Below are 14209 nucleotides of genomic sequence, written 5' to 3' on the forward strand. Positions count from 1 at the left end.
GGAGGAGGAAGTGGGGCAAGAAAAGAAATGCTAAGGGGAACCTTTTAAACGAAGGAACATTAAGGGTCATATGAAAACTTAGAACAGCTGTAACTTATAATAATATAAACACATATAAAGGCAATGAAAATGAAATCACAAAATAACAGGAGACAGAGCCCAAAATGAAGTTTCTCATCACTAAATGAAGTGTCCAGTACTGTAAATTGGATAAATCTAATGAGGTTGTTAGATAAAGGGGCTCCATGGGATTCTCCAAATAATGCAAGGTATTTTTAAGGCTATTACATGCTCTCCACAAACTGATGCTACGAACCTATTCCTGAAGATAACAGTTACATAAGTCCTTGAACATAGAGAAATCAAGCTGGTGTCTAACTACAGATTACATCTGTGTGGATTATAATGTATGGTACTGGAAGGTAACATGCACACTACCAAATGAACAACCCACTACAAAAGCTTCATTCTACAATGGTGACCTGCCTGTAGTATGTGCTGGTGCAATAGAGGCCTAAAACTTATGGTAGTAACCAACCAATCACTGATCAGATTTAAAGCTTGGAATCCATGAGATTGAAACCATACCCAGCACTGCTTTGCTTGTCCAGAACATGACACTAGTTAGGCCTAAGACCAAGAACCAAACCAAATACTAGTGTTCTTATAACAAATAAAATGACACCTAATGACATTTTGATGAATTCATTGATCTGAGTCTCATTCAGCCTTTATCAGAGAAGCTTCCTCCAGAAGAAGATACAAAGACCCGTAGCTGTAAAATATTCACAGTGAGAAACATTAAAATTATCAGCCCTACATGGGAAGTCTCGATCAAAATCTTTCACTCAGTGTACAGGAAACCCAGTGGAAAGGTGATAGAAAGACTAGAAAAGCCTAAATGGATAGAGAACACCAGGGAAACAAGGCCTTCTAAACACAGCCCAGCAGACACACATAGAAACTCAGAGACTGTGGCAACATGCACTATCTGTACCTGATGGGGTCATAGAGCAGCAGTGGATATGTGCCACTTGCCAGAGCTGGAGATGGAGAAACAGGAGAAGATCTGGGAATATCATCTTGGTCCAGAGACAGATGCTATCAAGACAGTAGGTGAAAGGCATCTGAAAATGAAAAGCCAAGGTTGTCTCCTGGCTTCCATGTGCACACATGCACACATCCTTCTGTACACACACACATATGCATGCATGCATATAGATGCACAACAAACATATTATACACCATGTATATTTAATAATCAATTTTTATTTACCAATAATAGTGTAGTAAGTGAGATGAAATGAACTACAAATAAACAGGCACATGACATTTTATATAAGAGTCATTAAGTAACTGTGGTAAAAAAAAATGCTAACTCTAAATTCACACTGTTTTTATGGATCCTGAGAATTTATAATCATGAAACAGAATTAAAGCTACAAAAAAATATTTGAACTATCCCTGATGAATGAGTGCAGATTAAAATATTTTCAAGAGAAAGCTTAAAAAGTCACTATCAGAAAGGATTTACTTTTAGGAAATTATGCAGTACAGGAATATTCATTTTACAAAGTAAAAGGGAGAAAGAGAACTCATGAGGAAATATCAACTAATTGTGGACAGTTGAAGAACTGTACGGTACTTGGCAAAAGAAATGAAAAAAGAAAGTGTATGTGTAATGTAACAAATTTTATGTAAATAGTATGAAAATCTTGCTTTGTTACTTGAATCATTAGTTTTTTTTAAAAAAAAATTCCATTTTAGAAAAAAATACTAAGTGGGACCACTCAGGATGATTCTTTATAACCTGCTCTATGGGCAGGTTCCAGGGAATTCCAAGTTATATTTTCACCTCTGTGGACACCAGGAAAGCACACATGCATACATTCTGACATGATATTCATGGTATTCACATGGTATAAATTAAAAATAAATTAATAAATTATAATGAAAAGAAAAAATCTTTATTAAAAAATTTTTGTTGATGCTTTGACTGCAGGTTTTTCAGCATAATTATTATTCTGTTATCAGAACTGATTTGTACCAAAGGGGTAATTGTGGGATAGGCATTCATCACAAACTTCTGAAGAGTCAGGATGACTGGATCATACATCCATATCGTGTCTGAGGTGAATGAGATGATGAAGTCCACCCAGTACATGACAACAAAGAAAGACACTAGCAGCAAGATGGTCTGGGTGGCTCTTTTCTCAGGGGACTCTCTCAAGTGACTGATGCTATAAAGATACTTGCACTGCCTTTTATACCTAAACATGGTTATGACCATGTATACACTTGTGGTAAGCATGACTCCTACAAGAAACACATCTCTGGAGGTTGATATTGTAAAAATCAATCCCCTGATAATAATGTTCATGGGTAAGAGTGAGCAGAATTTAGTGACCTGCATCTGGTTGGTCTCACTCACATTAGTAAAACCACCAACATAAAATATCCGGTTAGTACTGAAGGCCAAATTGAAAAACCAAATGCATAAGAAAACACAGACCATGTATTTTTTTAGTTTTTGTTTAAATTTTGCCAACAAAGAGGTACTGGGACTGATAGTGACAGCCTGGAACACACTCAGCAGGCAGGTGGTACAGATAGAGAGGCCTCTCATCACCCTGCTAATATAAAAAATTGCCTTGCATTTGAAGTCATTCTCAATGTTTAATAACTCAAATATGTCTGTAAGCAAAATATCCCCTCCAATGAGGACCATTATTATGTGAACGAAGGTCAGTTGACAGGAGATCAGGTCTGTGGGCTTAGGACTGTGACCTAGGATTATAAAAATATAGAAAAGAAGAAGAACCATATTGGCTAAGACTCCAAGTCCAGCTTGGAAATAAAGAACATTCTTAAATGAAGACATAAGTGGAGAATGTATTCATATTAACAGCATAGGGGAAGTTTATTTCATACATCTGAAAAAAATTAGAGAGTATACATCAAGCCTGTGATACACTAGAAAAATAAGTCTATATCATCATTCTATTTTCCATACTACTTGTTAATTAGCCTATCTCTTTACTTTTGGTGATCCAGACTGTACATCATCGCCTACACTTCTGCATGCCTTTCATGTTTCTCCTGTATATATATATATAATATTAAAGATAATAAATGTATTCACACATATTTTTTAGAATTTACAATTTGTTAACTTGTATGGCATGTAAGTCTTATATAGGAGAAATCCAATCTTATTGATTTAAAATGTCTTGTTTTATACTTAATATCTAAAACGGTAGTTGGGAACAAAGAATTTTATTCACATTTGTACAACTGAATAGAACATGTTGGTTTGGAAAATACAAAAGATGTACATAAATATTGATACAATCCCATATTTCCTAATATTTACTATGTTCTATTTTGCAACTATCTGTGTTTTGACTCATAATTCTGGCAAAATCGGTGCTAATTCATGATAATCCCATTATTTTAACTAGCAAAATATCTTTCTAAAATCATGTATTTCTATGTTCCCTTTTCTGTGAAATCCAGACTATAAATTAAAGACATGGGTACAGGTGTAGACTACTAGAAACTTTCCACACCCTATATCCATTACTTATTATTATAAAGGCTCATAGACATTTTGAGTTTAGTTCTTATCCCATCACCTTTTGTGAGACTTCAGGTTTAAAGCACTAACTCCAAGTTACAAAGTCAAATAGTGTTTTTCTTTTCTTATTGGAGGCCATTATAAATTGTTAATAGAATGATTAGTAATAGCTTTTCAGCCATATATGTTCATATTGTATCTACATACCTTTTTTTCTGTATTTATCTCCCTTCACTTTCTAAGAACCCACCCTTTCCTATTTCCCTGATAAGATACTCATATCCTGCAATTCTGCTATCTATTGCTCCCATGCCCAAATGTAGACTGGAAAGGGTTTCCTTTTCTTTTCCTGAATTTTGTAGTTAATGCATGCTACATAATCACATCTAAAATTGTGGACCTAGGAGCCTCCAACAAGAGAGAACATGTTATGACAAACATGGGCTTGCTGAAAATGGCTGCATAGTGACACTTTTTTAGAATTTCTACTTTGAAAGAGAAGCCTTCCCATGCAGTGAAAAAAGAGGTCCCAAGTACGTCATCAACATGCACATAACTTTTACACTTTCAATCAACAGTATTACCTTTGCCGCCCGAGTTAGTTATTCGGCTTGGTTTCTAGGATCAGTTTATAATGGAATTAATTTAATTCAATTCTTTAAAATCAGCTTATAATACAAAAATAGAAAATACCTACATTAACCCTGATTTTGTGAGAAAAAAGTGTGCCTAATCATATTTTCAAGTTCATATGTATAAAAATAATGCAGAAGTTAGTGTCTGAGACCATCCTACAAGATTTTCATGACTATGATTCCCTAAATCAAGCAGTTTACATTTACATGATTTTTGTTCCTAAATAGTTTAATCTTGTAATGGGTTCATCCTAATTGCCAGAGCCACACATCTGATTCTCTCACTGATATACATTTATAGTAGCTACAGGTATGATTTTCTGTTCATAAAAGTTCCAGTCCTGGGTTTGATATTCAGCAATGACAGGGCACTTCATGACCATCTGTGACTCTAATTCAAGAGAAAACATTGTCCTCTCTGCCCAAGCATGCAAGTTTTGTGCAGAAAATATACGTAGCTAAAATATGTTAAATAAATAAATAAAGCTCCAGAGTATTATTTACTCAGAGTATTATTTGCCTTGGTCTGCAAACTGTAAGAACTGTTTCCAAATTATAATTTTAAAAATACAATTGTAAAAACCGTATACATATAATAATTTATTATTAATTAGACATCAATAATTTCATAATATAAGCACAAGAGTTATAAGTAATATAAAATATGTTAAATTAATAAAGTAAAAATAGTAATATAAAATGATTTTTTTACTTTATATGCATTACTTTGTAAACATTTATCACATACAGAAAATGACACATTCTAATTTATAAACCTGCACATTTATGCACTATTTAGTTGTAAGAAGTAAAACCCAGAGTATATTATAAACATTTACAATAATGAAGAAGCCATCACTATTAAATTGATCCATACCAAAAGTGTGAGCCATCTGCAGCCATGTGTCTTTAGAAGCATGCAACTAAGACAGAGAAGGGGGAGGGGAAGCAAGGTATCTTCATACATAGCTCACATTCTCCCGTGAACAGTCAATTCATCTCTTCATTTTCACAATATTTGATTTTAGAACAGTTTGTTTTATGCACATATATTGATCTTTGTATTCTGTTTGTGAAGATTAAATACTATAGGGAGCATACAAGTATAGTAAGTGGAAATTATGATTTCTTTACCACATTTAGTGCATAATGACCTAAAAGATGTATGACTGCTCAGAAAGAATATAAAGTGAGGTAATGACTTTCAGGTAACAAAGAAAATTCATGGTTGATGTACTGTCCACTATCAATAACATCAAGTTTTTAGGAATCCCTGAAAGAGAAAGAAGTTGGCCTCAAAATTAATTCCATGAAATCTTTATAAAATATAGAATGCCAGCAAGAATACTTAATACTCTTTTATAAAGTAGGAAATCATACCTCTTAATTAATTTAAATGCATGAACTCTTATTTGGAAATTAAATTTAGCACAAATATGACTGAAAACACACAGATGTTGAGTAGAATACTATAATTAGAATATTATAATTAGTGATTTTGACTTTAAATAACTTTATACTATTCAAGAATTGTAAGTATACTTCTCAATTTTATTGAAAAGCTTACTAGATATTATTCAGTTTCAATGCTACATGATTCAATTTAGAAAACATGAAATTAGAAAAAGGAATTCACTTTAGTAGAACGACTAAAACTATGGAAAACACATTTGTATAAGGATAACTGTACAAGTGTTTAGAAAATGAATATTTTGAAGTATCTATAAAGTATCTACTTTATGAGAAATCATTGCAGTAGACAAAAAAAAATCTATGTAAAGAATTTAAAACTCATATGATGCTATGAGAGTTTTATGCTTTTCAGTCATTAACTGAAACTTTCATAGGAACTCATCAGTATATGCAAATTTAGCACACTAGAAAATTATTGATAAACATATTAGTTAATATTTGTTGTATATTCATTGTTTGAGTTTCATAAAAATAAATTAATACAGTCAGTTAACTTGAGAGGGGTAAAATGAGAAAATACAAACACAATTCAAATGTGTCAATATTATAAATCTACTTCTGCAAAGCAATAAATAGCTGGAATTTGGTTTTTCACACTTTAAGTTATCTCAGGTGTTACAGAGATGGAAGACTAACACAATTGACCATACCTAGGTAGAACCCTGATCTACGAATTCTTAGAGTAAACATGAATGATAATCCTCTCAGGTATATTCCTTAAAAGGTTGAGTATGGAGTTGCATTATAAATACATATCAGTGTAGATTTATTGGAAAAAGTGATGAGTTTCATGGTATTTTCATTTAAAATATAATACATATTAGTCATCTTCACCTTATGAGCCTTTTCTTTTTCCCTCCTTCTATTAGACCCTGTCCTCTTCCAAATATCCACTTCTTTTTTTTTTATTCAAAAAGCCCAGCTTTATTTTTTTTTAATATTTTTATTACATATTTTCCTAAATTACATTTCCAATACTATCCCAAAAGTCCCCCATAGCGCCCCCCACTTCCCTACCCACCCATTCCCATTCTTTTGGCCCTGGCATTCCCCTATATTGGGGCATATAAAGTTTGCAAGTCCAATGGGCCTCTCTTTCCATTGATGGCCGACTAGGCCATCTTTCGATACATATGCAGCTAGAGACAAGAGCTCCAGGGTTCTGGTTAGTACATCATGTTGTTCCAACAATAGGGTTGCAGATCCCTTTAGCTCCTTGGGTACTTTCTCTAGCTTCTCCATTGGGAGCCCTGTGATACATCCAATAGCTGACTGTGAACATCCACTCCTGTGTTTGCTAGGCCCCGGCATCGTCTCACAAGAGACAGCTATATTTGGGTCCTTTCAGCAAGATCTTGCTAGTGTATGCAATGGTGTCAGCGTTTAGAAGCTGATTATGGGACGGATCCCTGGATACGGCAGTCTCTAAATGGTCCATCCTTTCATCACAGCTACGAACTTTGTCTCTGTAACTCCTTCCCTGGGTGTTTTGTTCCCAATTCTAAGAAGGTGCACAGTGTCCACACTTTGGTCTTCATTCTTCTTGAGTTTCATGCGTTTATCAAATTGTATCTTATATCTTGGGTATCCTAAGTTTTGGGCTAATATCCACTTATCAATGAATACATATTGTGTGAGTTCTTTTGTGATTGTGTTACTTCACTCAAGATGATGCCCTCCAGGTCCATCCATTTGGCTAGGAATTTCATAAATTCATTCTTTTTAATAGCTGAGTAGTACTCCATTGTGTAAATGTACCATAATTTCTGTATCCATTCCTCTGTTGAGGGACATCTGGGTTCTTTCCAGCTTCTGGCTATTATAAATAGGGCTGCTATGAACATAGTGGAGCATGTGTCCTTTTTACCGGTTGGGACATCTTCTGGATATATGCCCAGGAGAGGTATTGCTGGATCCTCCGGTAGTACTATGTCCAATTTTCTGAGGAACCGCCAGACTGATTTCCAGAGTGGTTGTACAAGCTTGCAATCCCACCAACAATGGAGGAGTGTTCCTCTTTCTCCACATCCTCCCCAGCATCTGCTGTCATCTGAATTTTTGATCTTAGCCATTCAACTGGTGTGAGGTGGAATCTCAGGGTTGTTTTGATTTGCATTTCCCTGATGATTAAGGATGTTGAACATTTTTTCAGGTGCTTCTCTGCCATTCGGTATTCCTCAGGTGAGAATTCTTTGTTCAGTTCTGAGCCCCATTTTTTAATGGGGTTATTTGACTTTCTGGAGTCCACCTTCTTGAGTTCTTTATATATATTGGATATTAGTCCCTTATCTGATTTAGGATAGGTGAAGATCCTTTCCCAATCTGTTGGTGGTTTTTTTGTCTTATTGATGGTGTCTTTAGCCTTGCAGAAGCTTTGTAGTTTCATGAGGTCCCACTTGTCAATTCTCGATCTTACAGCACAAGCCATTACTGTTCTATTCAGGAATTTTTCCCCTGTGCCCATATCTTCAAGGCTTTTCCCCACTTTCTCCTCTATAAGTTTCAGTGTCTCTGGTTTTATGTGAAGTTCCTTGATCCACTTAGACTTGACCTTAGTACAAGGAGATAGGAATGGATCGATTCGCATTCTTCTACATGTTAACAACCAGTTGTGCCAGCACCATTTGTTGAAAATGCTGTCTTTCTTCCACTGGATGTTTTTAGCTCCCTTGTCGAAGATCAATTGACCATAGGTGTGTGGGTTCATTTCTGGGTCTTCAATTCTATTCCATTGGTCTATTTGTCTGTCACTATACCAGTACCATGCAGTTTTTATCACAATTGCTCTGTAGTAGAGCTTTAGGTCCGGCATGGTGATTCCACCAGAGGTTCTTTTATCCTTGAGAAGAGTTTTTTACTATCCTAGGTTTTTTGTTATTCCAGATGAATTTGCAGATTGCACTTTCTAATTCGATGAAGAATTGATTTGGAATTTTGATGGGGATTGCATTGAATCTGTAGATTGCTTTTGGCAAGATAGCCATTTTTACAATGTTGATCCTGCCAATCCATGAGCATGGGAGATCTTTCCATCTTCTGAGATCTTCTATAATTTCTTTCTTCAGAGACTTGAAGTTTTTATTATACAGATCTTTCACTTCCTTAGTTAGAGTCACGCCAAGATATTTTATATTATTTGTGACTATTGAGAAGGGTGTTGTTTCCCTAATTTCTTTCTCAGCCTGTTTATTCTTTGTGTAGAGAAAGGCCATTGATTTGTTTGAGTTAATTTTATATCCAGCTACTTCACCGAAGCTGTTTATCAGGCTTAGGAGTTCTCTGGTGGAATTTTTAGGGTCACTTATATATACTATCATATCATCTGCAAAAAGTGATATTTTGACTTCATCTTTTCCAATTTGTATCCCTTTGATCTCCTTTTGTTGTCGAATTGCTCTGGCTAGGACTTCAAGTACAATGTTGAATAGGTATGGAGAAAGTGGACAGCCTTGTCTAGTCCCTGATTTTAGAGGGATTGCTTCAAGCTTCTCACCATTTACTTTGATGTTGGCTACTGGTTTGCTGTAGATTGCTTTTATCATTTTTAGGTATGTGCCTTGAATTCCTGATCTTTCCAAGACTTTTATCATGAATGGGTGTTGGATCTTGTCAAATGCTTTTTCCGCATCTAAGGAGATGACCATGTGGTTTTTGTCTTTGAGTTTGTTTATATACTGGATTACGTTGATGGATTTCCGTATATTGAACCATCCCTGCATCCCTGGGATGAAACCTACTTGGTCAGGATGGATGATTGTTTTGATGTGTTCTTGGATTCGGTTAGCAAGAACTTTATTGAGGATTTTTGCATCAATATTCATAAGGGATATTGGTCTGAAGTTTTCTATCTTTGTTGGGTCTTTTTGTGGTTTAGGTATCAGAGTAATTGTGGCTTCATAGAATGAGTTGGGTAGAGTACCTTCTGTTTCTATTTTGTGGAATAGTTTGTGAAGAACTGGGATTAGATCTTCTTTGAAGGTCTGATAGAACTCTGCACTAAACCCATCTGGTCCTGGGCTTTTTTTAGTTGGGAGACTATTAATGACTGCTTCTATTTCTTTGGGGGATATAGGGCTGTTTAGATCATTAACCTGATCTTGATTCAACTTTGGTACCTGGTATCTGTCTAGGAACTTCTCCATTTCATCCAGGTTCTCCAGTTTTGTTGAGTATAGCCTTTGGTAGAAGGATCTGATGGTGTTTTGGATGTCTTCAGGATCTGTTGTTATGTCTCCTTTTTCATTTCTGATTTTGTTAATTAGGATGCTTTCCCTGTGCCCTCTAGTGAGTCTGGCTAAGGGTTTATCTATCTTGTTGATTTCTCAAAGAACCAGCTCCTTGATTGGTTGATTCTTTGAATAGTTTTTCTTGTTTCCACTTGGTTGATTTCACCCCTGAGTTTGATTATTTCCTGCAGGTCTACTCCTCTTGGGTGAATTTGCTTCCTTTTGTTCTAGTGCTTTTAGGTGTGTTGTCAAGCTGCTAATGTGTGCTCTCTCTAGTTTCCTTTTGGAGGCACTCAGAGCTATGAGTTTTCCTCTTAAAAATGCTTTCATTGCGTCCCATAAGTTTGGGTATGTTGTGGCTTCATTTTCATTGAACTCTAAAAAGTCCTTAATTTCTTTCTTTATTCCTTCCTTCACCAAGGTATCATTGAGAAGAGTGTTGTTCAGTTTCCACGTGAAGGTTGGCTTTCTATTATTTATTTTGTTATTGAAGATCAGCCTTAGTCCATGGTGATCTGATAGGATGCATGGGACAATTTCAATATTTTTATATCTGTTGAGGTCTGCTTTGTGACCAATTATGTGGTCAATTTTGGAGAAGGTACCATGAGGTGCTGAGAAGAAGGTATATCCTTTTGTTTTAGGATAGAATGTTCTGTAGATATCTGCCAGATCCATTTGATTCATAATTTCTCTTAGTTTCTCTGTGTCCCTGTTTAGTTTCTGTTTCCATGATCTGTCCATTGGTGAAAGTGGTGTGTTGAAGTCTCCCACTATTATTGTATGAGGTGCAATGTGTGCTTTGAGCTTTACTAAAGTTTCTTTAATGAATGTGGCTGCCTTTGTATTTGGAGCATAGATATTCAGGATTGATAGTTCCTCTCGGAGGATTTTACCTTTGATGAGTATGAAGTGTCCCTCCCTGTCTTTTTTAATGACTTTGGGTTGGAAGTCAATCTTATCAGATATTAGAATGGCTACTCCAGCTTGTTTCTTCATGCCATTTGCTTGGAAAATTGTTTTCCAGCCTTTCATTCTGAGGTAGTGTCTATCCTTTTCTCTGAGATGAGTTTCCTGTAAGCAGCAAAATGTTGGGTCTTGTTTGTGTAGCCAGTTTGTTAGTCTATGTCTTTTTATCGGGGAGTTGAGTCCATTGATATTAAGAGATATTAAGGAAAAGTAATTGTTGTTTCCTGTTATTTTTGTTGTTAAAGTTGGCATTTTGTTCTTGTGGCTGTCTTCTTTTAGGTTTGTTGAGGGATTACCTTCTTGTTGTTTCTAGGGCGTGGTTCCTGTCCTTGTATTGGTTTTTTTCTGTTATTATCCTTTGAAGGGCTGGATTCGTGGAGAGATAATGTGTGAATTTGGTTTTGTCGTGGAATACTTTGGTTTCTCCATCTATGTTAATTGAGAGTTTGGCTGGGTATAGTAGCCTGGGCTGGAATTTGTGTTCTTTTAGTGTCTGTATAACATCCGTCCAGGATCTTCTGGCTTTCATAGTCTCTGGTGAAAAGTCTGGTGTAATTCTGATAGGCTTGCCTTTATATGTTACTTGGCCTTTTTCTCTTACTGCTTTTAGTATTCTATCTTTATTTAGAGCATTTGTTGCTCTGATTATTATGTGTCGGGAGGTATTTCTTTTCTGGTCCAGTCTATTTGGAGTTCTGTAGGCTTCTTGTATGTTCATGGGCATCTCTTTCTTTAGATTTGGGAAGTTTTCTTCTATAATTTTGTTGAAGATGTTTGCTGGTCCTTTGAGTTGAAAATCTTCATTCTCATCCACTCCTATTATCCGTAGGTTTGGTCTTCTCATTGTGTCCTGTATTTCTTGGATGTTTTGAGTTAGGATCTTTTTGCATTTTACATTTTCCTTGATTGTTGTGCTGATGTTCTCTATGGAATCTTCTGCACCTGAGATTCTCTCTTCCATCTCTTGTATTCTGTTGCTGATGCTCGTATCTATGGTTCCAGATTTCTTTCCTAGGGTTTCTATCTCCAGTGTTGCCACGTTTTGGGTTTTCTTTATTGTGTCTACTTCCCTTTTTAGGTCTAGTATGGTTTTGTTCATTTCCATCATCTGTTTGGATGTGTTTTCCTGTTTTTCTGTAAGGACTTCTACCTGTTTGATTATGTTATCATGTTTTTCTTTAAGGATTTGTAACTCTTTAGCAGTGTTCTCCTGCAATTCTTTAAGGGATTTTTGTGCTTCCTCTTTATTGTCTTCTGCCTTTTTAGCAGTGTTCTCCTGCATTTCTTTAAGTGTGTTATTAAAGTCCTTCTTGAAGTCCTCTATCATCATCAGGAGATATGCTTTTAAATCCGTGTCTAGCTTTTCCGGTGTGTTGGGGTGCCCTGGACTGGGCGAAGTGGGGGTGCTGGGTTCTGATGATGGTGAGTGGTCTTGGTTTCTGTTAGTAAGATTATTACGTTTACCTTTCGCCATCTGGTAATCTCTGGGGTTAGTTGTTATCATTGTCACTATTTAAAGATTGGAGCAGAAGCTGTGTTCCACTCACCAGCAGTCTCTAAATCCTGCGGCGGGGGTCGTGGGTAGCTGATGGTACCCCGGTGCTGGTCCAGCCGGAAGAGGCCTGTGGTCCTACTCAGGCCGTTTTTCTGCTTCCCTAACTAATGCAGTCTCTGGTCCCGCGTGCAATTGGATTGGAGCAGAAGCTGTGTTCCACTCTCCAGAAGTCTTAAGATCCTGTGGTGGGTGTTGTGGGTAGCTGGTGAGTGTCAGCCGACCCTGCGCCCCAGCTGCCCCGGTGCTTTTCTGACCGGAAGAGGGTTGTGGGCCTATGTAGGCCGGATTTCTCTCTCCCCAACCAGAGCAGTCTCAGGTCCCGCGTGATTGGACTGGAGCAGAAGCTGTGTTCCACTCACCAGCAGTCCCAAAATCCTGCGGCGGGGGTCGTGGGTAGCTGGCGGGTGTCAGGCAACCCTGCGCTCCCGCTACCCCAGCGCTGATCCGGCCGGATGAGGCCTGTGGCCCTACTCAGGCCGGTTTCTGCTTCCCTAACTAATGCAGTCTCAGGTCCCGCGCAATTGGATTGGAGCAGAAGCTGTGTTCCACTCACCAGCAGTCCCAAAATCCTGCGGCGGGGGTCGTGGGTAGCTGGCGGGTGTCAGGCAACCCTGCGCTCCCGCTACCCCAGCGCTGATCCAGCTGGATGAGGCCTGTGGTCCTACTCAGGCCGGTTTCTGCTTCCCTAACTAATGCAGTCTCAGGTCCCGGGCAATTGGATTGGAGCAGAAGCTGTGCTCCACTCACCAGAAGTCTTAAGATCCTGTGGCGGGTGTTGTGGGTAGCTGGCGAGTGTCAGCAGACCCTGCGCCCCAGCTGCCCCGGTGCTTTTCTGACCGGAAGAGGGTTGTGTCCCTATGTAGGCCGGATTTCTCTCTCCCCAACCAGAGCAGTCTCAGGTCCCGCGTGATTGGACTGGAGCAGAAGCTGTGTTCCACTCACCAGCAGTCCCAAAATCCTGAGGCGGGGGTCGTGGGTAGCTGGCGGGTGTCAGGCAACCCTGCGCTCCCGCTACCCCAGCGCTGATCCGGCCGGATGAGGCCTGTGGCCCTACTCAGGCCGGTTTCTGCTTCCCTAACTAATGCAGTCTCAGGTCCCGCGCAATTGGATTGGAGCAGAAGCTGTGTTCCACTCACCAGCAGTCCCAAAATCCTGCGGCGGGGGTCGTGGGTAGCTGGCGGGTGTCAGGCAACCCTGCGCTCCCGCTACCCCAGCGCTGATCCCCAAATATCCACTTCTACTGTCACATGTATAATAAGAGATCAAATTGAGTAAAATATATGTTCTTTTATTAATTGTTATATAGTTATTATATGTTTATAAGCATGTCTTATGTTTGCTTATACTACAATTTAGCTTAAAAAGTAAAATTCTAAGCAGATAATTCTATACTCATTTATTATAGAATCCAGCTTCATTCTACCACCTACTTACAGCTCTCATTATACAGAACTGAAAAGGAAACACTCACCCAGCTGGGCCTTTGATGAACATTCATGTAGAATGAGGCCCTAAGAAGTAGTTATAAGGAACAAATGTCATCATGTTATCTCCCTCTAGACCCAAAGTGTTCATGTCATATGGAGAAGGCAGTTCTGACCGTGAGGTTATTACAAAGTTGTATCATCAAATGGAAAAGTGAACTTTCCTAATTTCAGGAGAAGAGTGGAGTAGGAACAAATGATCTCTGGGTCTCCTGTGTGTGAGATATTCTCTCCAGGCCAGATCTGTGTAGATTAACTGATCCCAGTCCTTGGGAACAAAAGTAACAAAA

At 38.0% G+C, this 14209-nt stretch overlaps 1 protein-coding gene across 3 annotated transcripts; it reads right to left on the bottom strand.

Moving 5' to 3' along the window:
* Positions 1–1175: 1175 nt before the first annotated feature.
* LOC110296785 (putative vomeronasal receptor-like protein 4) lies at positions 1176–13976 on the bottom strand. Of its 3 annotated transcripts, XM_085840584.1 has the most exons (3): positions 13907–13922; positions 5090–5485; positions 1176–2933 (listed from the first exon to the last, which is right to left on the bottom strand). In XM_085840584.1, the coding sequence occupies exon 3, from the start codon at positions 2879–2881 to the stop codon at positions 1946–1948; it is 936 nt and encodes a 311-aa protein (XP_085696710.1). In that variant the 5' UTR covers positions 2882–2933; positions 5090–5485; positions 13907–13922; the 3' UTR covers positions 1176–1945. The 3 variants fall into 3 exon arrangements, with proteins under 3 accessions (XP_085696710.1, XP_085696711.1, XP_085696709.1); XM_085840585.1 differs by lacking the exon at positions 5090–5485 and having other exon boundaries at positions 13907–13976; XM_085840583.1 differs by having other exon boundaries at positions 1176–5485.
* Positions 13977–14209: the final 233 nt, after the last annotated feature.

The sequence above is a fragment of the Mus caroli genome, unplaced genomic scaffold (genome assembly GCF_978045245.1).
Source record: "Mus caroli unplaced genomic scaffold, Mus_caroli_1 scaffold_7, whole genome shotgun sequence".
Taxonomy (NCBI): Eukaryota; Metazoa; Chordata; class Mammalia; order Rodentia; family Muridae; genus Mus; species Mus caroli.